The sequence below is a fragment of the Lonchura striata genome, chromosome 4, assembly GCF_046129695.1.
Source record: "Lonchura striata isolate bLonStr1 chromosome 4, bLonStr1.mat, whole genome shotgun sequence".
NCBI classification, from domain to species: Eukaryota; Metazoa; Chordata; class Aves; order Passeriformes; family Estrildidae; genus Lonchura; species Lonchura striata.
Genome location: NC_134606.1, coordinates 31,614,906 through 31,640,370, shown reverse-complemented (window position 1 = coordinate 31,640,370; position 25,465 = coordinate 31,614,906). Strand labels below are relative to the sequence as shown.

The following is a 25,465-nucleotide window of genomic DNA, read 5'->3' as shown; positions in this document are numbered from 1 at the left end:
ATACCACTGAACTTACCCCAGAGCTTTAGCATCAGGTCGTGTTCTATGACTTCTTGTATCTGCATTTCCAGGAATTTCCCCACATTTACAGTTGGTATGTTTGGTGTGTTAAAGAGAGGAGTTTGAGTCTTTAGTTTGGATAACACATGATATCAATCTTTTTTAGAAACCCCTGGATGTGTACTCAAATACTTAATATAAAAATTGTCTTTCATACTTGCCAGGGATCTGATCATCCAAAGCACACTGCTCTCAGACTGAAATCCAAACTGTGGTCAGGTCACTGGACACTCACACTTCCTCATCTTCCATATCAGATGAAAAGAAACACAGAATATGTATCATATGTAGCAGATTTATTTTTACTTTTAGTTACTCCACAAAGACATAAAAATGAAACAAACATTTGAAAACACCAACGACATTTTAAGTTTGTAAAAATAGACATTATGCGCACTCTTGTTTTCAAAAGGATTTTCAGATTTATGCGCTTTATCAATGGAAAAATATTAATACTACACATTTCCTCTATGATACCTGAGGAGCAGAATTATGTTTTGTGCCCGAGAATAATTCAGGAACTAACCTTGAAAAGGGTGCAACACTTTTTTTTTAAATCTCTGCTTTTGATATGGAAATGTAAGTAATAAATGCAGTGACACACACATTTTTAAAACTTTTGAATTCTGAAAAAATACTTTAAGACATTTTGAAAAGTTTTTGAATGTGGACATTGTATTTAAATATTTGGGACTTGTGCATTTTTAAAAATAAATTAAAGTATATATAATTAATTTTGATTCCATATTTTACTTGTATTATAGGCTTGTTACATCATAGAATGGAAAAGTACATAAGATTGTTTTTGTCTAGGTTGTTAATTTTTTGCTAGTCTTGTGGACTTTATGTAAAATTTTATAGATTTTTCTACTTTAGAACAAGTTCAAAATACCCCAATAAAGAATTTATTACTTGGTTTGATATTTTCTAAATGTGCCAAGTATAGTTTTCCCTTTACATGTGTTTATATGGCTGGCACCTACCATAAAACAATGTAGTCCTTGACAAGTTTTAGAAATTAATTAAAAATCCATATTCTTTCAGCTTTTGTTTTTTTATTCCTTAGGACTTCACCAAGCTTTTTAACAAAAGACCTTGGCTTTGCATATTTTAAATAACATTTATTTTTAAAGTTGTCCAAGCTTTAATTTACCAGCAATAAAGATATTGTGATGGTATTTTCCTGTTGTTCCTATTATGGAAATTGAAAAATGGAGATACAAAAATCCAGTATCATTTTCTGCAGAAAAGTTTGAAAATTTGTTTTCATTCTCAATTCACAATTAATTCTTATTAGAATGTGAGGTTCTTTTTCCAAAAAAACAATTTATGTGTGTGCATGTCTTAGAAAAATTTCCTGCAAAGTGATGTAAAAGTTGATATTATTTCAAAATCATTAAGACAACATAGAAATTTAGCTTTGCTTCATAATAACCAGTCTTTATTATACTAACCATTTTATTATGTGACTTGACATATATTTTTTATCACAGTTGATGCATCAGAAAATTAAGGCAATATAACCCCAAATTCAGAGCAAAGTAAGCAAAACATGTTTGGGGCATACATTTATGATAGTTGAATAACAGACATGAACAACAGCTTGTTTTGTACTAAACGTAAAATAGCTGCTTTTCTAATCTGTCATGTTTCTACATTTATAGCCGCCCAGCATGTAAGACTTTGATGGTGTTGGTGTTTGCGCAAGTACTTGATTAATGTTCAAAATAATGTCTTGCTTACAGCTCTTATGTATATAAGATATATATATATATGTGTGTGTACATGATTCTGTAGCATTCATATAATACTTCAGCTGTTTCACTTTTTGTGTTCTAGGAGAGCATTTTCAGTTTACATACACTTCCTTGAGTTATAATGACAGATTCAAAACCAATATTTTAGCAGATTTTTGCTGGTATAATATATTATTTCTGGCTAACAAGGACTTTGCCTCTCTCAGAATCCCCCAGGGAAAGGTTTGAAAGCTGCTACCTTGGATTTAGGCATAAATCCTGGCACTTGTACTGCAGTTCTATGCTGGTAAAGGCTTTTTGTGTGCATGCATACATTTGTGTGCTAACCTAGGACTAGCATTTTGGGTAAACCGTAACTGTTTCGTATCCCTCCGGTGGCCGCATGCGGGCGCGGGCGTGAGCTTCACAGTACAGCTGGCCCTCCACGAAGAAATAACCTTTTTGTTTCAGGTTGAGATCGCAGTCAGAGCACACGAAGCATTCTGGATGCCGGTATTTATCACGTGCCTTCACCACTGTCCCTCTGTATGGAAACAATGAAAAGAAAAAGCCCGATCAATTAGTATGAATTTAAAACGAGAAAAGAAAAGTGCAGCAACCCAGTCTATTAGACGGTGTCTCTGCCCATGGCAGGGGGGCTGGAACTGGATGATCTTTAATGTCCCTCCCGACTCAAACGGTTCTATGATTCTATGATACAAGGTATGTTCTAGGTATTTATTTTAAGGCTTTACAGTTGTTCATCTTGTGGTTTTAGAAACTATTATATCATTTAAGGTTGAATGCTGAGTTTGATATAAAATGAGGTGACATAAAATGCTGTAGAGTTGATCACATAGTTCATGAGCACTGGAAAATGAAGAGTTTGAAGAAACGTATTGGTTTGGTTACAAGACAGAAACCACAGCCTAACCTATCAAAAGGGTGACAAAAATGACTTTCAAAACCACTTTGATTTTCTTCATGTCTGTGTTTTCTCAGTTCATCGTTTGTGCTCTTTGCTGAAATTAGCGATGTCAATCAGGTAGAAATCTGATAGTTTTAAAACAGGTCTACAGGCTTTCTGGATACTCCCACTGGGTTGGGAGAACGATGCTTTGCATTAACAAGAATTTTTTGAGAATTCACAGCCTGACACAGCACAGCATGGGTAACTGCTGGTTTTATTATGTATTTTTTAATAGTTGACTTGCAAAAGGTCCTGAGAAATCTCAATTAAAACCTCAGTGGTACTTTGTCAAAACTTATATAATCTGTATTGAAATTGTTGCAGGTACACGTTCTAATTTGACATTTAGAACAATATATTTTTATATCTCTGTGCTCTAGGCAGCATTATGGGAACGCACTTCTGTACTTTGCAGTGATGTTTGAGGATGATGTGTGCTTGAGCTGGGGATTTCTAAAACTAAAAAGAAACAACTTACAGAATCCCACTCCCACATTTGTCACACAGTGGCACTTTCTGGACACCAGGCATGGCAGTAGGTATCTTTGTTACAGGTGCTTTCACACTTCTTGTTCCCACAGGGCGCCCATCTGAAAAACAAAACAATCCTGTTATGTATGGGCTAATATTAAAGTATCTGATGCAGTTAAGTACTTTTCTGCACTTTTCTGTACTTTCTGTATTGTACATACACTTCTGGATGTATTTACAGGCTTTCACTTACATGAATAAACAATGCAGTGTCACTAGAAAAGTTTAGAAGGCCAGATTCCACCTCTTTGGAATCAGGAAAAATATGTGTGAGCTGTAGCCAAAAGCAAGTACAAAAAAGATTGCATATGCAGTGCTCTCTGCCTCATGGACATCACCTAATTCTCTGAGAATAGGTCCTGGATATAGCAGAGAGGGAGGAGGATTGGACTTCAACACAGAAACATGATGTAATCAAGGCCTATTGTCAGAAAGCTTCTTATTTATATAACTAACCGTACAACAATTTGGAAAGATTAGTAACATGATATGAATACAAAATAATAGCAAAAAATGCAAGAAAATGCTAAGTAAAATCTCACAATGATATATATGTAGACAATTAGATGACTTGTTCCTCCTCTAATAAATATTGATATTTAAACATTAAAAGTTAAAATATTACATTTTAGATTAATTTTGGTTGTATTTTGCTCTTTATGCTTACTGTAAATATAACAAGCTTACAGCCTTAAATAATTTTCTTTTCAAAATTTCATTTGACGGAAATATGATTACAAATTATATTGTCTTCTTCAGTTTTTATTTAGAATGAAGAGGAAATGGGTTTTAAGGGGATTTCAGGAGTTGGTTTAAATTCCTCTTTTCCTAGATGTGGAAGAGGGTGTTTTCTTTCTTGGTGTCATGAGTATAAGCAGCTTGTCCCAAAAATTCTCACAGATAAAACTTTATTGTTCAGTTAAAGTCAACTTTGGATATTAAAGATCTTAAAATCTGAGAGGAGATTCTGGAAAATGTAATCAGCACCTGCATTGTATTCACAGAGGAGACTGCTTGCTATTAAAGTAAGGAGGGGAAATGGCAGGAGGCTGGTGTGGTAACTATGAGATCTGGAATGATTTGGGCTTTCAGAAATTCTTGTATCTCTGATCTTTCTTATTTTCTTCATGAATTCCCCCCCACACCCCCCCCCCCCCAAACATTTAAAATGATATGAACAGGTAGAATATATTGTTATTAACCACCTTCCTCGGAGACTAAATTCTGGAGCACCTTAAAGGAGCCAGACTGGCGCGGCTGACTGGGCTCCTCCTGGTTGGCGTGCAGCATCTTGTACACGTCAGACTGAGACACTGAGTTGGGAGATGGGTCGCTGTGTTAGAGAAAGAAGAGCAGATAAAAACAGTTTATCAAACATAACTCTAAAGCAATATCTTTACCAGGCATAGAGTATGATTCAGGAAACAAACATAAAGATGTGTTCCTACGACTATTAAGAAACTTTCTTCTAGGTAGCATTGCTTTATATAGCCTCTTTTTGATCTAAAAAGTAATGAAAAAACTTAAATCAGTGCAACTGTTACAAAAATAAATCTAGAAACTAATTTACATATTTCCATAATTACTCTTTTGGCTATACTGGCATTTGAGAAAAGCCATTTAAACTCACAGAAGTTTCATTCCAGTAATCATCTGCCATATTACCAAGTGCTCTCTGCTATGGTATCCAGAAGTTCCCTTTTTACAGCAGCTGCCCTCAAGAATGTTGTTAAAATCACAGCTCATGCCTTTACATAAGGTCAGCCAAAACCTAACCAGTCAAATATTTTGGGAGAGCATGACTTCTAAGTTAGGTAATATAGCGATTAGTTGGCTAAGAGAATTGTTATTTATTAAACATACAGAGATTACAAAAAGGAGTGAAATAAGTATTGCAAAATAGGAAACACTGTAAGGTGAGTACTAAAAAATGGAAGTTCTATTTCTTAATTTAATAAAAATAAGACAAGACTTTCTTTTGCAATGGCAATGTTATGATAAAAAAATATAAAGTAATTTATTGTCCAAACAGCAGTTGATGGTTGGATCTCAAATGACCTGTGAGACAAAGATTTTACTGAGAATATTTAATGGCATTTTAAACTTTGCTGAATATTTTAAATTGTTCATGATAAATGGCATCCTAAGTAGTCAAGAGGAAGAGTAGAGGACTATATGCACGGACAGGAGGTAGACTGAATATGTAGCATTTCTAAATTTCATACACTTGCTGGGGGTAATCAGAATCAGCCAAATATACTTTGATGAAGTCTGTTATCTTACAGCTACACGCACAAATGTCCAGTTTAAATTTCCTATTTCAACTGGCTTCCTACTGTCCACAAAGAATTAGACAGGTTTTGCTTTAAATGGTTTGGTTTCCCATGGTAGCATCCAAGCTGATAAATGGCCCAGTAAGAGTGGCAGCAGTTGGACAGTGATTCATATAAGCTGTTGCTTATATGAATTTTTTGATCTTCATCAATCAGTAGATTTCTTTGAGACATCTTTAAGCTGGTGAAAAATCTACCGGTTTCTCTTGTCAGAAGCTTTTAATGAATAGAAGTAGTGTAGTTTTTACAATTCTTGGCAATGTTTAATTAAATCCCTGAATTCTCTCTTCTTTACTAAAATATATATAAAGCAAGTGATAATGCAATTACATAAAGAAGACAAAAAACCCAGACACAAATGTGTCATCTTACATTTCTTAATGCATACATAGTGAAAACTATCCCACAGCAAGAAACATTTCAAACCTGCATAGAGAGAGTAGGCGATGTCACAGGCAGTGTGAAATCTGATTGCTTTGAACTTAATCCATTTTTTCACAATAATGAAGCAGCAAATATATTTTTTTAGTGTTCATTAATTGTTCTGATTGAGCATAAATATTTAAGCAATAGAGTAACTTCACTCTGAAAAGACTTCATGGACTACAGTTTTCATTAGATAGGATGAACCGAAATACTTTTATAGAAATATAGATTTTTTTGTTAGCAACAGCCAAATTCTGCAAGGTGCTGAAGAAGGCTCATTGGTGCCAGTGATTATTGCTTATTTAAAATATTAGTAATTAGCTTTAGTTTACACCATACATATTATGAATTAACTTAAGTACTGTTATAAATCAGGAAAATAGGTTACTATTGTGCAGAGGTAAAGATAAAGCAACTTAAATGGTGGATTGTCTCCTAAATAATTAATAGTGCTTTAAAAGTTTTTATTGTATAATCATAATTGTTATCTATATATGTAAAGTTCCTACCTGACTTTAGTTGTGCACTGAATGAATTCATAAGTCAGACATGGATTTGTAGGCCTACAGTAAATTCTGTCTCTTTTTGCACAAGATCTAGTTGTATTGAATGAGTTGTCTAGAATGGGGGTTAAGTATCTGGAACATGACAATAATCTATAATATTTCCTAATCTTCGTAACCTGAATTTCAACGGTGGATATAAATTTTATTTATTATTTTATGAATTATTAATAAGAGGATATTATGAAATAATAATTAGATAAATATAACAGTTTATTTAAAAGTTTTAAATTTTGGAGGGAATTGGAGTCTTGGAGTGGTCAGTCAGGTAATAGTCCAGGTAGTATCATAGTTTTTTATTTATTAGCTGCAGTTCTAAGATTATTACTTATGAAATATTTATTTGTACATTCTGAAGGACTCCTTTAATACTTCTGGTTAAAACCCAGAAATGACTAGTATTTTAGTGAAAATACTGAATGGTTTTAAATTACTTGGTTTCTCTCTAACCTTTTCCCTATTTTTCATAGAAACAGTGTGATACTATTTTTTGGCGTACTTTAAATTTGTGTATTCATAAATATTATAGATGCCCCTCTAATTACCTTATGACAGGTGTTTCCCCCAAAGCTGTAGAAACTTGGCCTTGCAGTGTTTCCATGATATTGTCATCTGAGTACAGCTGCATAGGCGTGTTAAACTGAGCGTGTACAATCTTGACACCGGGGAGCTCCATCTCCAGGGGAACATTAGGGGCCATCTTGGACACTGCTTTCAGCTCGGTGGGGCAGATGGAGCTGACCGTGCTAATTGAAGAGGGGGTGCTGCGCCCACTGCCGCAGTCCAGCCCCGAAGGAGTGCTGCATCCACTGTGTTCATGGCCAGAGTGCAGGAAAGGGAGCAGTGTGCATGGCATTACAGAGAGCAAAGACAAAAGGACAGGGGTACCGTGATGTTAACAGCGCTGAAAAGCATAAACGGAACAAGCTCCAAAAAGCAAAAGTACAAAAAGTGGAGAAAAGCAAAAGTATGTGTAGTCATTGATGATAGTTCCTATAAAAGTATCAAGGCCAGCTATAAAGCAGTCCTTAAAATTCTAGCATGCTTTTTTTTTTTTTAATAGATAGTAAAGATAGTAAAAATCCTTTGATAGAGTAAATAATTCAGTATATAACATTATTTTACATTTTTAATGCTAGGTTTTATTGAGGAATAATTAAACCTCCCTAAAGTTCTTTGTTTTAAGTGAGTAATTCTTACAATCTATAAAAGAAGTAGCAGGCAAAGTTTATGTAAGTTGTTCATGCCAGAGTGTAAGTTGTTCATGCCAGAGACAGAATAAACACCTGCATCACTGGAAGAATCCTAGACACATCATTCCAGTTCTGTACCTCACAATCATCTCACTACACTGTTGAAAAACTACTATGAAGTAGTGTAAAATAATGAATGTGACATTTCCTAGATTTACTTCAATTCTAGAGTAAGATATATATGAATCTTTTAGAACTAGTTTAACAACTTTTTAAAAAAAAGTATTTGTTGATCAATACAAAGAAGAAAAGTTACTCAAACATCCAGGCTTACTTTTGCTTTTCTAAATTACAGTGTTTCCAATAGAATGTAAAGTGGTCCTTCACAAGAACAATGGGTTAATTTAGAGAATTAAACTTACGGCTTTTGAAGTAGACTTTGCATATAATTTATATATAAAAAATAAGAGGCACACTTTTTAAAAATAGTAGTGTTGCTTGACATGACTGAAGTAACTGTACTCCAATTCAACATACCTGGAAAAAGATTAGGAAAAGAATGTGAATATTAGACCTGAAGTCTTTTTCGGTATCACTGTTTTGAACACTTCAATCTTGCCTGCATAGTACCTCAGAGGATTTCTTTGGTATGGAGTATTTCTTTGCTGTTGCTGTGTAACAGCACATAACCAAATCTTTCTGCAGTCATTGGTTTATGTTATATTCTGTGGCATAATAAATGATATAATCAACCCTGATATCAGGGTTCTGTGTAAACCTGGACAATGCGACAATGCTCTGTTTCCCAGTTTGATAGTACAGAACTCTGCCCAGTAGCTACTCCTGGGTGGAGTAGAAAACTCAGAATTCTCCCTTTGATTCAAAGCAGAATTTGTGTAGGACTACTTTCTCAAAGTTTTAAAGGGAAATATATATTTTTTCATCAAAGGCACATCAAAAAAAAGCATTCCTGAAATGGTACGCAAGCCTTAATGCAAATATAGTTGTACATCATCACCAAACATGAGCCAGCCAAAAAATTCACACAGGGCAACATACATATTTGCAGTATTTTCTTTTAGAAGAAACAATAGCACCATCAGATCGTGCAGTAGAATAAGTTTTGTCAGTGCTAACAGTGTTAGTAAATGGAATGTAGCAAGAAAAGACTAGAAAAACACAACTCTCACTCTTGCTACGTGAAGCCAAATTAATATTAAAAAAGAATAAATTATAGGTAAAAAATAGACAACATATAGTTATATATTAAAGAAAATTTCCAGTTAGTTTCACCAGAGTAAAGTCCAAAATTCTGTCCAATGTCCAATCCATTAGCTCAAACTCACAGTCCACAGTCATGTCTTCTTTTAGTCAAAGTCCTATTTAGCCTCTGCTGTTCTGTTCTAAAGGGATATTTAGAGCTGAGGTGGTCGTTTGTTTTTTGCTGTGTTTAGCAGTGGATTGTGTCCAGCTGATGAAAAAGTAGTAGAAAAACTGTGACAAACCAAGGTTTTGTAGATGTAAAGCCCTGTGTCAGAGATTCTGCAGTTTGCAGACCCTCCCCAGGGCTAGAATTCTGGACAGACCTTGCCCAGCCAAAGTTCTTAAACTTGTTGCATTGCTGCTGGAGTAGTTTTTGCAGTTTATTTTCTTCATCTTATATTTTGGTAAGAGGCCATTTCCTTCAACATTTTAATGGAAAATACTACATCATTTTCATTTCTGAATTGTGAGATTAGGCTTTTGATACTCATTTGACTTTTCATAAATCTAGGCACTTGTAGAATGGTACCTAGCGGTCCCAAAGCCAGCTTTACGTGCTACCTACTGATCCCACAAACTGCTACTGATAGAAAGGATAAAGGATCACATCACAATATATTTAATCCCTCAGGCCCTTTAGAGTTTCCTTTATTTTTTAGCCACAGAGTTTTCATTGTTTTTTTCCCCTCTGTAATAATGAAAACAGTAGTGAGGTATTTCATCACCAGTTAAGATGGAGGTTTATTACACAAAAATGGTGGATATAAATATATAAGATTTTCTGCATTGGAACTTTACAAATCTGTGTCATCAATTTTCCTACTTTTAGCTCAGCATTAGATTACCTTCTGGAAAGAGGTCTGCTGAAATGCAAGTTTGAAATCTCTGAATGGCCTAGCTTATAACTCTCTATCTTTAGCTATCTTTATTTATATGTAGGCTATCTTTTATTTATATGTAATAAGTAATATATATGTACCATGTAGCTTTTATTTAGCATGTTAACAAATTACAGTACATTTGGTCAGAAGAAGTTCACAGTGCCAAAGATCTGTAAGTGTACAATATCTGGCGCTGCACTGTAAACTGAATCATGGCTGCAGTTACTTCAGACTCTGATCAGTGTAACTGAGATGGGAGTGTAGATCTACTTTCTTTTGGAAAGAGAAATTTGAATGTCAAGCCTGAGCTCTGAAAGTCTTCTTGTTTGTTTGCTTTTAATTTCAGCATTATGCTGTCTACTACTACAAGTAAATTTCAAATGCATCAGAATGCTTAATTAATGTCAACGGTGAGTATCTGTCCATTAAAAAAATAACACCATGCAACAAATCCAGCACAGCACTCGAAGTTTATAACCTGCTTCGGCCTGAGATTATGAAGGGTTTGGGCCGAATATTATGCTTGTGTTCAAAGTAGTTGATATCCTGTAAAGAAAAAAGAGATAAAATACCTTTCTTTGGCCTACAAATGCTCATTCAGTCATAATGCTTTCTAGTTTAAGCGTAGCTAACATGTTTACAAATTTTAGCCATAAAGTAACCATGTTTAGTTTGTTCATTCCTGGTGCTCAAAATGCAATCACTGTAGTGTTCAGAAACATTCAGAGTAAAGTGCACTTACAGGAGAGAAGGTTGGAGGGTAGTGTTGCAACCCAAAGCGGAGGGTAAATTTTAGCTACCTGCAGCATTGCTACTTAGAAAGCTGAATGGATACTTCTTGGTGTTGGAAAAAAATATTTCCTTGATCATCCTTTTTTTTTGGATAATGAATAATCTCCTGATTCTCAGAAAAAAACAGCAAGAGCTGGACTTTAAAATTGAAAACAGAACAGATAATGATATACCACAAATGACGATGTATCATAAGTAAATGCCAATACTCACTTTTGCGATGAGTTAGGAATGAGACCCCTCAGTTGTCCATGAAGCGCATCTTGAATATTGCCAGATGAATAGAGCCCAATTGGAGAATTATAGGAGGAGCTCACTACCTGTCTTTTGTCATCAATATTTGCTGCTGCAACAAAAGGCTGGGCCCTTCTGTTGTGAGCTGTACCAATAGGCTTGAATTCCTGTACATGATAGGCAGACAAAACACACAGAGCTACAATGCACACCAAAGCTAGCAATGAGTAAATCTGACAACACCAGTATTGTTAATGACTGCGTTTTTACTTTTGCAACTCTGTTATTTTTAAACTGGTGCAAGCATATTATATTTTTCCATGATTTTTGTATGTATTGCTTGAGCCATACATATTAATTTGTCACCTCCAGGAAAGCAGAAGGCTTAGAAGCAATGGGAGGGATGAATATTACAGTAACCTTTCATGTTGGTCAACAGATTTGACATGGTTTACATCATTCTTTTAAAACATTTCATGTATGCTTATCTTAATTTCTTTGCTTTAGTGTTAATCTCTAGCTTTTTCATTTTCATCACATAGTGATAGAAGGACTTCCAAAAATATGATTTTATTGTCTTACCTAGAAAACACATAATTTTTAATGCTTCTTTTAACTGAGAAAAAATATTGAACATACATCAGATTAAGGATATTATTTTGAATGTATTTAATTTCTAAAGCATATCTGTGTATCAAAAATTGCACTGCTCTACAATTTAATGTAAATTTGTCATAAATAAGTAAAACCCAGAAATAGGTAAATTAGAAATCGTTCTGCCTATGTGCCCATATTCTGCCATACTTTTTTTGTCGTTTGCCAGGATAATTTCTTCAATTTGTGGAATTCAAAAGGATAAGGTCTGAAAATAAGATCTCTAATGTTTTATCAGATATCTTAATGTGTCCTTCTGTAGTGGTTGGCCAGGAATGATAAAGACATTTGACTGCATGAAAATTCACTTATTTGTATTTTGTGTATTTATTACAGTGTCCTTTGGGTCCCTTCCAGCTCAGATCCACTCCTAAGCCTCAGAAATAGTGAAAAAATTTCTTTTTTTTTTGAAAAAAAGAAAATGTTGTCATCTGCCAAGGGTTTTTTCCTTTTTCCCTAGTGGGTGAAGAAAGAACATTAACTGCTGCAGTCCATGACCTTGTCCTGATGGCATGTGGCACTCCTTGGAAATAGCGCTATGAGACCATTTGAACTTCCATCCATATGTAATAAAAAGCTTTTGTTTCTAACAAATAGGTTTCTACAATCTGAATTGGTGTTTTCTTTACAAACTTGAACTTTCAATGTTAAGATAGCACAGGTTAATACTTCAATTTTCATAGAAATATTTTCCAGTTCTCCAGTTTTGGTTTGAGTACAATTGTTATACAACAGTTTCCAAAATATATTTAGGATCACACTAAAGAAAAGTCATGGATATATAGAATATGCAACCAGAAAATGCAAACAGTAGAAAGCAGTTTTATTAAATGAAAATGTTTAGCGGCATTGCACTTTAAGAAGCTATTGAAAGCAGTAATCAGATAAATGAGCACAAAGGTTTTACTTGCAATTCCTTCTTTCTGTCTGATAGAAAGGAGTTGCAGTTAACAAAATGTATTAGTAAATGGAAATAATCTAATAGTTTAGGATCATGTCTGCTTAATGAAAGATATTAATTTTGAAGTATTTAAAATTTATTCAAATCCATGTATGATACAAAACAAACAAAACCAACTGTGAACATTGTAATTTCATCCCCATATTTCATTTCTTATAGAGAAATGAGCAGATGATGTGGCACCATAACAGCATGTTTACAATGTAACAGTTGTGAAACAACTTGCAGTTAGTGAGACTTAAAATCTGCTTTCTTTATAACTCATCTATTAATATAAAATGTCAGTGACAGAACATACAGCAGCAAAAATAGTCCAGCTCTTGTGTTTGTTTGATATCGTTGAATGTGTGAGAAGTCCTCCTTTAGTTCAAAAAGCTAAATGAGAACTGGAAATTGTTGAAATTTCAAAATAGGAATATTGGAAAGTTACAGTACTTAATTTATTAATTATTTTTCCCAACTGACTAATTTTTTTTTTTCGGGGCTAGCTACATTTTTGCATTGATACAGGTATCAGGAATAGAAATAATGTAGCACCAAAAGCCTGTAGAAATGCATCCATCATAGCCTATATGATGGCATTTCTTGGGGTAATTGCTGTTATAGAACACAAATGTGTACAATTTGGAGATATCATGTAACTAAGAACTTTATCTTTGAATGCTCATCTATCTTTGAATAAAGAGAGGTAGGTCCTCAAAACTAGCCCAGCACAATTATATTGTTTCAAAAGTTGATTATAATGTAATAGACTATAAACTTACTTCTTAGAACAATGGGTTATGTTTTTTTTAGATTTTTATACTTATTTACATGCATAATATATCTCCCAGGAATGTATAATCTCCTTGATGGCCAAAAGTCTAGTCTGACTGAACAAAGTGTTCAAAGGCAAAGATAGAAGTAAGAAAGAAAAGTTCAAATAAAAACAATTCAAGAAATTGTGGCAATGAATACAAAATTATTTTCAATGAGGTTAAAGGGATCATAACAGAAAACATTTATGAGTCATTATATTCTTTTACATTGACAATATAGTTGAAAGCATTTTAAAAATAATTGGTGATACAATTTGCCATTTAGATGGTTTTGTTTTCTTTTTCCACTTAAATTTGTTGAGAACCTTATGTTCTAAATTGCTTTTATTCAGAATACAATGTGATTGTATTAGTAATTCTTCAAGTGGTCTGCTATTTCCTATATTTCCTATTACATATCCATCACACTAGGTTGTTCCAGGCTATCAAAATCAGGGTGGCTGTTTTTTTATGTGGGAATGTGTAGCTTTCAAGAGTGACTCTCTGTCAGCCACTTATTGCTGTGGATTAGAACTGTTGCCTCAGTTTCCTCTTCCCAGATTTAAAAATAGTGAGAAATTTCTCAGTGCTCTGACAATTGCCTGCATCAGTCTCCAGATGGTTTTTGGGAGATTCTCAGGCTGATTCACAAGGTTGCTACAGTGTGAAGGTTCCTTGTTCCATAGCTGTATGTAGGCACAGTATGTAATTGTTTTACACAGCCATCTCCATGCACCCATAGAATAATTTGCATTCATTGAAGCTAAAGTAAGCATTGTTTGGCCAAATATTTGGCCACATAGCTGAACAGTTCAAAATAGAGTTTCCATTCATTTGTAAGTATCTTTTATTAGCTTACACACTTGAATTAGGTACTTATTAAGAAGACTGTGTAAGTTGTCATTTGTTATTGTTATTTAGTTGGCTCATAATGTATCTTAAATAACTGTCTTCTCATAACATTCTTAGTGAATTTTAAAATGTCTATTTGATGACAGTGAAATTTTTGTTTTAGAAGACTTGGACAGCACAGGTTGTAGTTGTGCAAAAATTTGTCATCTGAGATTCCAGAAATTTTACTGTTTTCTGTACTGGTATACATGCTGCTGTGTCTCGTGTTGTGACTAAATATGCTGCAAAATTTAATTTTAAATTCCAGCAATTGTAGAAAAACAGGCTATATATATTTTTTTTTTTCATGGGAAGTGATAGATGCTCAGATGGAAGAATTTAATATAAAATGTAAAACATTACAGGAATGGTTATTTGCTTGCAAGGATTGCTACTTTTTGGATGACTGCTATTTATGAAATATACTCAGTACTTCTGAACTTCCTAGGAATGAAAAAGAGATATAATAAATGAAAATGCTGGCTGTTTAATCTAGGAGAAAATTTTTCAGATTGTCCAATGGAGGCTGCATTTCAATAGTCTGCCAAATATCACTTAGTTAAATCTTGTGATCTATTTTTAAGGAACTGTCCTTTTTAGGAATGCAGCTTTCATGCAGGGGGATTGCTCTTGTGTCATACATACCTGCATGGTTTTCTCTATAGCCTTTTTAACTAATTTGTTCCACAGCTAATGTGTATCCTAGCTCTTCTACAAGAATATGCATTTAAAATAGTTTTGTTTCTTCACTATAGTATTTCTGCTGCTGAAGAGGCTATATTATTTCTGATGGAGTTTGCTGTATTACTTAATGCAAGTTTTAGATCAGAAAAAAGAGAGAGAAATGTAACACTGAAGTGCTGTATTTATGTTTGGGAGCATCTCTGCGAAAGCAGAATTGGTGGAAGTATTTATTGCACAGGGATCATTGAAATGGAATCTAGACTTACTTTTTTTTTTCCCTAGGATATCACAGAATAAATACTTTGAATAAATAGTTGCTTTGAACCAGGCCTTCCAGGATCAGCAGAATATCTTTCCCTCCTTCCCTCCCTGCTCTTGAGATAACAGCAAATGTTTATGTAGGTTAAAGAGGAATGACAAAGAAGTAAAGGATGAATTGTAAGCAGTATCTAGCTAATTTGCTATTAGCAATATGAAGGCTTTGACTCATAGTAGCTTTTTCTTTTTTTGAGTTTGAAAAGAGAGATGGCTGTTGATTGGTTGGATTTGCTTTAGTCATATACAGTGATCAAGACATTCCTAGTCAGCAGCGGTGAGTGATTTGCTTATTGACCTGTACATGAGTCTTTTGTGAATATGTAAACTTCAGTTCTGTGGCATAGTATAAAAATGTATGGAGGTAAAGAGATCATCATTTAAAGATCTCTCAATTTAACTGACTACATCCAAATGAATTTTGTGATCTGATGAGTTCATCACTTAGGTACTTGATATTTATTGCTGAATGAAGAACTTCTTCATATGATGAAGAATCTCTAAAAGAGTTAAAGCAACTTGAACTGTATCAGAATAAGAGGGCTTCTTTTATTTCTATAATAAAACTATGGAGATATGTAGACTCTTAAAGGAAAATGTGAATTTGTTGTAGCTTTTTAATGTTTTGTTTTGGTTACAGCTGAAAAATCAAAAACATTGAGTCAGATAAAATGATGTTCTTGGATGTCATGGTGGTTCATATGAGTTTAAACTGGCCAATTATGGATGAAGTTCTAGTTAAAGAATTTTAATGACCACAAGAGAGATTTTTTTGAGTTTAAAAAGGCAAATGAAAATGTTTAGGTAACTTTTCAGAGTTCATACCTGGGGTTCAGCTTCCAAATTTATCTTAAAGGGATGTGCTCTGCCATCTTCTGAAACTTGTGGGGACCATAATTTAGTTCCTGCCCTAGAAAGAAAGAAAGGCAGAATTTAAATAATTTGAATTCTTATGGAGTTGTGTATGTCCCCATAAAATATAATGCACCTGGTAAATCTGCAGGCTTTTTCTATGCTTTTTTAGTATTTTGACATAAAAATATATCACTGATAGGTAACCGATGTATATAATGTATTTGCTTAAAAAAAAAAAAAGTATGCTATTAACAATGGGAAATAGGTTGTTAATAGTTACCAAATGCAAAAGGAAAGGGAGATTAATGTCTTTCTGACCTGAGCTGACCAAACTTTTTTTTTTTTTTTTTAATGGTTACAAGAATTAATGTTGGATCCTCAGAATATTTTATATGAATAACTGAATATATTAGTAATAATCCTAAACAGCAATTAATTTTTTTTTAAAGACCATAACTCTCATGTCAAGCCTGCTTTTTAATGCTGAAGTGCAATCTAAGTATGCAAAGTATTTACAAGGGGAAATTGAAGTTGCAGAGATGATTCTTTCAGTGACGTAGGCAGGAGTAACAAACATGAAAATATCAGTTACAGTTCTGTTTTTATTGACAAAGTGAAATGTGGCTGCTAATTTTAAAGTAGCATAGTAGTAACGTTAAATATTAATCTGGTGCTGCTTGTTCTATATATATTTATCACATCTTGAAACTGACATCCCAAGATAGTTGTTAAATGGCATATCAAACTGTAGCAGAATATTGAATTAACAGGAAGAATTTTAAACTACGATGTGTGCTCTAGCAATCCAACAAAACTCCTTAAAAAATAAGAAACACTTTTGTATTTCAAAAGAAATATTGTAGTCAGCTACAATAAAGAGCTGTGCCTCCTTGAGAGCCTCAGCTTAATCAGCCCTGTCTTAGTTTTGGAGACAGCTGAAAGAGTGTGCCAAGTGATTCTGATTACAGGCTGAACAAACTCAGCTGGAGATGTGAAGCTGCAGATTGTTTCTCTTCCTGGCTCTGGTAGAGAGAAAAGTACAAACAAACAAAAGTTTCTGGATTACTGCAGTTCAGGTAAGACAGTGTTTCTCAGTTTTATTTTGAACATTGCTTTGAGAATCCTTTATTAGGCTAATATGTTGTGACCAAAGAGATTGATTGGCTTTCAACTCACTCCTTTGTCACCCCTTATGAAAGTGTGACATGATGTTGTTTTCTCTAACTGGGATGATGCAGTTTCAGCTTTATGAGTGGCTGGGAGAAGGAGGCAGTGATAAGCTCCTGTGGCTGAGGGAGTGTTATAGCAGAGAGGTCACTGAACAACTGACACTAGATGATTTTATTACTTCCCCAAAACATGAAGAGCTGCTTGCTTACTGACAGTGAACAGAGGACTTGTACAGTCAGCAGAATTACACTGGGAATAACCTGAGGGAAGCTGTTCTTTTTTTGCCTACAAAGATGAGTTTTGGGGAGTCTTGCTTGATCTGGAGTTTAAGAGGTAGGTCTGGTTGCTTGTAATTTTAAGGATCTTGAGAACTTCCTCAAACTATTTTGAATAGTTAGACCATATAATAATTGTACTGTTGATTGAGTAGTATCTTCTTTCAGAAATAGGCAGATGTGTACACGTACCTCTCTATTTTCAAACAAAGCTGATGTGTAGCTGCTTTAATTCTCTCCTGGGCATCATTATGTGTCATGTTCTCTGTGCCTAGACCATCAATAGCTATAATAACATCACCAGGGCACAGGTTGGCGGCTGAAGCCTTGCTTCCAGGTGTAATCTGAAAAGACCAAAATGTAACTGCTTAATCACCATGCATGCCTAAAAACTGATAGAGAAAATAAACTTCATCATGTTCTCCTATTTCCTGTTGGATGAGGGAGGTATTTTGCCAAAGGCTCAGTAGTTCTATTGTCAGGAAACCACATGAATGTTTTATTCATCATAACTCCAAATTGGAAAGAAATTATCTTCACCTTTCTGCATTAGTTTCCACTCTGATTTCTGTAATTACTCACCATTACTTAATGTTAATTCTGTAACTCATCTTTAAATATTCTTTCTCTACTGTCATTATATATATAATTTGCTTGAAAAAAAGTTATGTTTTCCCCTTAACAACACCAGCAGTAGAAAAGAACTGTTAAGAAATTATGCTGCTAAACTCCTTAGAGTAATTAGGTTTAAATCCCATGGCATTTAAGTAACAGTGGCCCTGATCCTTCATGGTGGTCTGTGTGGAGCAAATCATACTTTATGTATATGTACCACCATCTGTGGCATTTACAGAAATAGCCCTAAGCTTATCTTTCTATGCTTGCTTTTTTCTTTTTCTGTCTAGTTGACAAACTTCTGTACAATTGTGAAACTAATTGAAATACAACATAATTTTGCTTTAAAATAACTATGGTAGAGAGGCCACGACCTTAGATGTTACTGAAGCTTGTTCTAGAATTACAGGCCTCTATTTGCAAGAGGTGACTTCTTCTGCTACCACAACACACATACCACATACACAAAGAGATATTAGGTGACTGAGTGGGATTTCTGTCCCTTACATGTGTATTGCCATTTTGGGCATCTCTTGATTACCTGGACTGCAACATGAAATTGATGCATGTAGCACATACACTTCTGAAATTCAGCTCTTGAACAGCAGAAGGGACAAGTTTGGTCATGCAAAGTAACATTAGCTGCCTATTTGTAAGTAAATAAATCCCAGTGTGAAGGCAAAAAGATGTCACTATAGTTTTATTTCCAAATGCAGTTCTTTTACCTATGGCATATATTAAATGAAAAAGTTATTGGAGAGAATTTTTCTTACTATTTTCTGATATAGTGAAAGCACATGTTGTCTTGACTGCAAAACATACTGTGGGGGCATCATTCAGCTCTGGTATTTCACAGTTTTCCAGCAAAGCAAGAGAGTAAGCTGCCCAGCATACTTCCAGCATGTTCTGAACTCCAGCTTTGGTGAAGCTGGCAGACTTGTCTCTGAAGGGAACACTACTATCAACATAAAAGCCAAATAGAAATTTTTTTACTATGAGCTGCACTGTATTAGTATTGAAATAATGGCAAAAATCAGTGAAGGGGAGTAGTTCTCTCCTCTTTCCATCTCCATTAGGTGAGTCTGAATGATCAAAGAGGTTCTTTTGCGAGCTCTTTTTCTGCATTCCTGCATGTAACCTTTTTTTGATATCACTGTAGCAAACTACAATGCATGTGTTATTATCAAGTCAGGCAAACTTTCCAAAGGGGTGCTTGTGGCCAGCTGCAGACTTTTGCACTCTCAGTCTTCAAAAGAATGGACTAGTGAATTGTGTACTTAACAAAGTATCCAGGCGCCTGAATAATGTGTTCGAATATGAATTGAGGAAGTTGTTTATAAATTCTGAGTCTGAAATCTTTAAAATTGTCTACTTCTCAAACTTCCACAGCTGCAAGTATAAGTGATCAGCACTGAGACCTGTTACACCACTATAATATGACAGGGGTTAGAGGTATGATCACTCTTCTGCCTTCAACATGGAATTGCTCCTGATTTGGCTTAACATGTGAATATGTCTGCAATGACAAACTGCAGCAGAATTCTTTGTGTTCCGATGTGACTATTGATGCTTTAATACCTAACTGGGCAAACCAACCATTCTTGGTTCCCTCTCAAGAGTAACTTCGCTTGTATAACTCTTATGGAGGTTACTCTGCAGCTTATGTGTTTTACAAGTCACAACAAATCGTCTGCTGTACCTGTGACATACTGCAGCAAAGCCCTGAGATGGTGATCCTGCCTTATAAAGTAGTGTATCTGCCTAGCACAGTGCATTCCCCTGCAGCTGTGCTGCTAGCAGAACATGCCCTGCTGCTAAATCCCTGCTTTTGTAAGTTGTCAGCAGCTGCAGTGAAGCACTTAGATGTTTGAATGGGGCTACTGTCATTTGGTGGGAGCAAAGGCACAGGAGTCTGTATTTCCTATTCCTTGGCTGAATTGATCATTGCCAAGCTCCTGAGGTGTCTCTTGGGCCTTAACACCTTGATGGGGGTGCTGAGCTCTACGTGCCCAGGTCTGCTAGGGTGCAGAGCAGCCTCCTGCCCTGCAGACAGCATTTTATAGGCAGGGATCATGTTGTGCAGTGCAAGATAACATGGCTATGATGTTGTCAATAATGTAAGTGGTGCTGTTTCTTATTAGTGACACATTAACTGTGTATTTTGAACACTTAGAATTGTGGTGTGACTGTAGTGTTTGTTGCTTGCTCACCCTGGCTTCATGAGGTAGATTTTAGTGTTGCTTTGGGAAGATTTTTGTCTTGCTCTTCAGGCCATGTCTGCATGGTATGCCTGTTACTCCTGTATCCTGGGTGTCTTGGATTTGGATAAATACAAAAATACGTGTTGATCATTCAGATGTCACAGACTAACTGTTTAACCATGTGAGGGTCAAATGTCTCCAATGAAACTCTGAAGAAAACATCTCTGCATCTGATAATGGACTTGTAAAGTTTATCACCTTACACCATCATAAATATTTCAGGTTTTGTATTTTCTGAAGAGAGCTATGAATGTCTGCAGAGTGGCTAAACATAAAATTGAGTTACTATGAATACTTGCATTGTGGTTGGTAATGGTCTATAAAAATAAAATAGAACTTAAATATAGATTTGATAATGTTTTACCATTCTCTCCAAATTGTACAAAGTTACAATTGTTCCTGTAATCAGTTTAATTAATGCAATTTATTTGCATCTATGCAAAGTTCAAGGATTTTAATATTTTCAGTCTTTGTAGTTAATTTATTGTTTATGACCATAATAGAATTTGAATATATTGACTTTTACTCCCCTCCTGTTCTTCCTCTCTCCCAGTGATCATGGTCTGTAGTTTTTGCATTTGCTTGAAACAGTCAAAACAACAGAACAATTTTTTACATGAGCTTTTGAAGTGACATCTGTTCTTTAGACAGGTGGATAATGATCTCCTATGTCTGTCTCTCTTGACAAGTCCTGATAAAAGCTGTCTCTTGTTGAACAAGGACATAGCCAGCCAATCTTAACACCTGTCCAATTATTTTATTCAGAATATATTTTAAAATAATTTCTATGTATTGTATGCTTTTCTTCTCCGGACAGTTAAACCTAGTGTGAACAGGCTGCTTATGATAACTTTTACAAAAAGAACATCTAGACTCCAAGAGGCAAGAGTGGTGAATCTTTTGAAATATTCTCTATTTGTTAAGGAGTATTGCATGAATACTTATTGAGGGACTCTTCTAAATATATGCAGTGGCAACAAAAATACTATCTTTAAACAAATTTACTGTTAATATTCTTAAGTGTGAGCTAAGCAAATGTAACCTTCTTTTCCTATATATATATAATATATATATATATATATATATATATATATATATATATATATATATATGTTATTGTACTACTTGAAATGTGATTTCTGTAATATGCCAGAAACCAATGGATTATGTCTTGTGAGGCATTTGGTAGGTATGAGTCAACTGCGAAGTAATTTATTCTTTAGAAAGTTATATTTATAGTAACATCCTTTGTTATTGCAGTTTTAAACTTCATTGCACTTAATCTAAACACAAAGAAAATACAAACCAGACACCGCTAAAATATTTTTCATTAGAGATAATGGAAACTATTTTTCTTTTAGAGGCCCATAAAAGGCAATGAAGGCCCCAAAACATCCAGAGATTTTTTTTTAAAATTCAGTGTTTCTGTCTTCTCTTTCTCCAAAGGCTTTGCTATATTCTGTGAATAGTTGTTATGCAACTTCATTCAGTCAAATAATAGCATTTTAATTTACTTCTATTTAAAATACATATTTTTAATGCTTTTATAAATCTGGAATGAATCATGAAGTTAATTTTTAGTAGTTAATATGTGAAAAGATGGTCCTTAAACTTTCTATTGATTCTTGGTTAGAAGCATATTTACTGCAAGACATCACTAGTGGTGTCCATCCTTCAAGGCTTTTGACATTTACTCAATACCAGGTATAGTGTATATAGTGAGTAATAGTGTAGGGCTTTAAAAGAAACAAAAAACAAACCAAAAAACCCTATAGCAATTTGGAGGCTCATGGAACATGTATTTGGTGTGTCTAAGGTCCTGAAAAGCAGCAGAAATATAAGGAGAATGAATTCTAGCCTGATGTGCATTGAGCAGAATTTTTAAAAGATAGAAATTCTCAAAATATATATCCTGTCTTTTGAGCAGATCCACATCTGTAGGTGCAGGGCAGCTGACAGTGTATTGTATGCTACATTGATCGAGTCACTGGTTTCTTATACTGCAGCTAATACCTCAAAATCCATGAAAAAGAATGAAGGCTCAAATTCTTGCCTTTTATTAGGGGAGGGAGGGCAAGGTAAACTTTTAGTTTCTAAATATGGCAAAAACCCACCAAATAAACCACCCTCTTTTGTATGCAGGGCTGGGTAGCTTTCTAATAACTCACACTTAACATTCATGAAAGTGAAGACTTTCAGATATGTAAAAACAGTTATTCTTGCCTTTGCTGGCAATAAACAGAACTTGGTTTAATTAAATAGGAGTCAGAGTAATCTGCAAAGCACAAACTCCCAGGCATGAGGAGCTGCTGCCAAGCAGTTTCCTCCCCCAATGATCAGAGAGGCTAGTTGTCGAAAGCATAAAAGTGAGGTCTTGCTTTTAGTGGGCTTAAATGTAATTTTGAAAGCCTGGGAAATCATGCCAGGGTTTTTCTGCTGCCAAGGCACTTGAATTTAATTTTGAGACCTAAGTAAAAGTGCAGTTAAAGTCTTTTAGACCAATACAGAAACATGTCACACAACACATTATAATAACTCCTAGTATTCAGCTGGCTTTCCTCAGAGCAAGCAGCTACTATTTTATCTACTCACAGCTTTGTCTGCATCTCTGAACTCCAGAAAAATAAAAGATGGAAATCTACAACAACTATTTAATGGAACAAACAGAAAGGAAATGGAAAGAGTACATACCCTGGTTATGATTAAGGGTTGGTTAAAATCTATTCCTCCTGAGAGCCTGAATCCCCAGGGTGACGGTCCTTGGAGAACAACATTTTGTGGCATTGTGGACAGAGTTTCCTTTTTACTGTTCTTGTCTCCTTGGGTCTGTGTGAGAAGTTGAGCTATAGGAGGAAGGCTGCTGTCAGCAAACCACCTGCCAGACAGGGCAGCCGACCTTTTATATCTCCTAAGAAGTTTTACTCATTCCAAAGCTCTGGGCACTGCTCTTATCCCTACTCTTTGGGTGACGTCAGCCAGTCCCTCAGCTTCTCCACCCACAAAGGGGAGTATCAAACTCGGACAAATAAAGCTTGAATGCTGGAAAGTTTACAACAAATGCATCAACTTTATCTGCTGCTTTAGCGTCCCCCTCAGCCCAACAATCAGTAAGCTTCAGGATGCAGCGTCCTGGTTTCTTAAAGCAACCTCGTTGCTCACTTGATATCACGCTGTTTGTATTGCTGGTGTTTGATTCAGTTATGCAATGCAGTGCTTTGACTTTGTACATGACTCTGGTTCATGTAAACAGAAATACTAATAAGGAGATTTCCCTCTCAAGGTTTTGTTTCACATCTTGTCTTATTTGTAATGTAAGAGTGTATTGCATTAAAAAGTCCTTCCAGCCCTTCAGCTGCATTTTTTAGATAGTCACTTGAGACCATGGCATGCACCAGTCCTAATGCCTTGAAAAATCTGGACTGATGTCATACATATTTCTCATACTATAGAAGAGAAATGCGGTATTAGGTGATGATGTCTTTTTTCCTTTGTACAAATCTTAGCTTTTTAGAGGTAGTTGTCCTTTACATGTGGCTTGCTAGTAGATAGTGTGCAACAGAGGTTTTTGTAACTGTGTTCTTGTCAAGAATATTTCAGATATTCTCTGTTATTAAAGTATACTTCACATCCTGATCACATAGTATGAAACACGTAGTAGTGACTCTTTGAAAGTAAACCATCAGAAAGGATATATGTATCACAAAGAGCTTGCAGGGTGTCAGTCAGCTGGTGGGGACACAGCTTTCATAATTAGGAATGTGAAGGAAGATAGGCTCATTTAAAGAAATAAGGCAGGTGTTTGGGTCAGTGGTGCACCAGTCTTGGTAGCTCAAATAATTTTGTGTATTTTGAAGTTGAAGAAAAGATCCTCTCATTCTTTCTGAGTGGTGTATATACTCTGGTATGTCCTAATGTTTTGAGATTGGTTCCGTATATGCCTTCAAAATATTACCTCTATATAGTTCATCCTGGCAGAGTACACTGTGTGTGTTCAAGGTCAGAACTTAACATCAAGTAGTACTTCAGTCTCTTACCTTTTCTCCTCTTTCATGATTATCTGTTTTGAGTGAAACACCTTGTGTATTTGGTACCCTTTTGTTTTCACTTCTCGTCAGCTAGTGAAAGCTGTAGTGTGTTTTGATTTGTAGCAGGAAATGAATAAAATATCAGATGTATTAATTTAAAGAGTTCTTTCCTGTACAATTTGCATTTTCCTTTTTTTCTGAACACTGGCAATCTCAAATACTGAGATTGCAAATCCTGCAATGCACTTCAGTAGAAAATGATTTTGAAATATAGGAATTTCAGTGTCAAGTCAAACGATATAATCAGGCTCTGAGTTTCCTGTATCAAAAATTATGCTTGTATAATAACTTGTTCACTGGAGAAATTCCTTCCAAATGCATATTCTTAAGTTACTGATTTATATCTTAATGTGCAGGTTTACTTTTTGGGTGTGGGGTTTTTTATTTGGTTGGATTTTTTTTTTTTTTTTTTTAAGAAACCCGGGCTTGGGATTGCTTAAGTATCTCTAAAGTTTGTTCCTGTTTCTATGCTATACTGAAATTTGCTCACATGTCCCTTCTAATCTTGCTAGATATATGTAAGGGCAGGGTAGGTTTAACCTTTTTCTAGGCAAGTGATTAAGCGATTGATTGCTTTCAGTTTCAGTGGAAATCGTATGCATATATTAAGCTAAACTCTTGCTCAAAGAATAATTTTTTTCCTGCCTGGTTTACTGGAAGGTGACTTGCTCTCCAAGGTGCTGTTGCTCTGGATAGCAATGGCTGGATCTGGTTTTATTGATGTTTCTCAGATTCAGCTTTTTTTTTTTTTTTTTTTTTTTCCCTCTCTGTAATTAGAGAGGGAAAAGAAAAACAAAAGATTTGAGAGGCAATACTGAACTGATGCTTAACACATAAGGCTGTTTCATAGCTCCTTTTCAGTGACAGCTTTTAAGAAAGTCCTTCATCCATTTACATAATATATGTACATTTTTTTTTGG

The 25,465-nt window shown here is 35.0% G+C and overlaps 1 protein-coding gene across 2 annotated transcripts; it reads right to left on the bottom strand.

The window, feature by feature from the left end:
* Positions 1–1,479: 1,479 nt before the first annotated feature.
* On the bottom strand, positions 1,480–23,548 carry PDLIM3 (PDZ and LIM domain 3). Of its 2 annotated transcripts, XM_021541453.3 has the most exons (8): positions 23,152–23,548; positions 17,777–17,928; positions 16,110–16,194; positions 10,435–10,502; positions 7,165–7,428; positions 4,503–4,630; positions 3,245–3,356; positions 1,480–2,340 (listed from the first exon to the last, which is right to left on the bottom strand). In XM_021541453.3, exons 1-8 carry the CDS (start codon positions 23,242–23,244, stop codon positions 2,151–2,153), a joined length of 1,092 nt encoding a protein of 363 aa, XP_021397128.2. In that variant the 5' UTR covers positions 23,245–23,548; the 3' UTR covers positions 1,480–2,150. The 2 variants fall into 2 exon arrangements, with proteins under 2 accessions (XP_021397128.2, XP_021397205.2); XM_021541530.3 differs by lacking the exons at positions 7,165–7,428; positions 10,435–10,502 and adding an exon at positions 10,962–11,149.
* Positions 23,549–25,465: the final 1,917 nt, after the last annotated feature.

Excerpts from the sequence above, each read along its gene's own strand:
- PDLIM3 (XM_021541453.3), bottom strand. The coding sequence starts at position 23,244 with ATGCCACAAAATGTTGTTCTCCAAGGACCGTCACCCTGGGGATTCAGG. Across the intron at positions 17,929-23,151 it reads AACCCTTAATCATAACCAGG|ATTACACCTGGAAGCAAGGC; the intron begins GTATGTACTCTT and ends TGGTCTTTTCAG. Across the intron at positions 3,357-4,502 it reads GAATTTAGTCTCCGAGGAAG|ATGGGCGCCCTGTGGGAACA; the intron begins GTGGTTAATAAC and ends TTTGTTTTTCAG.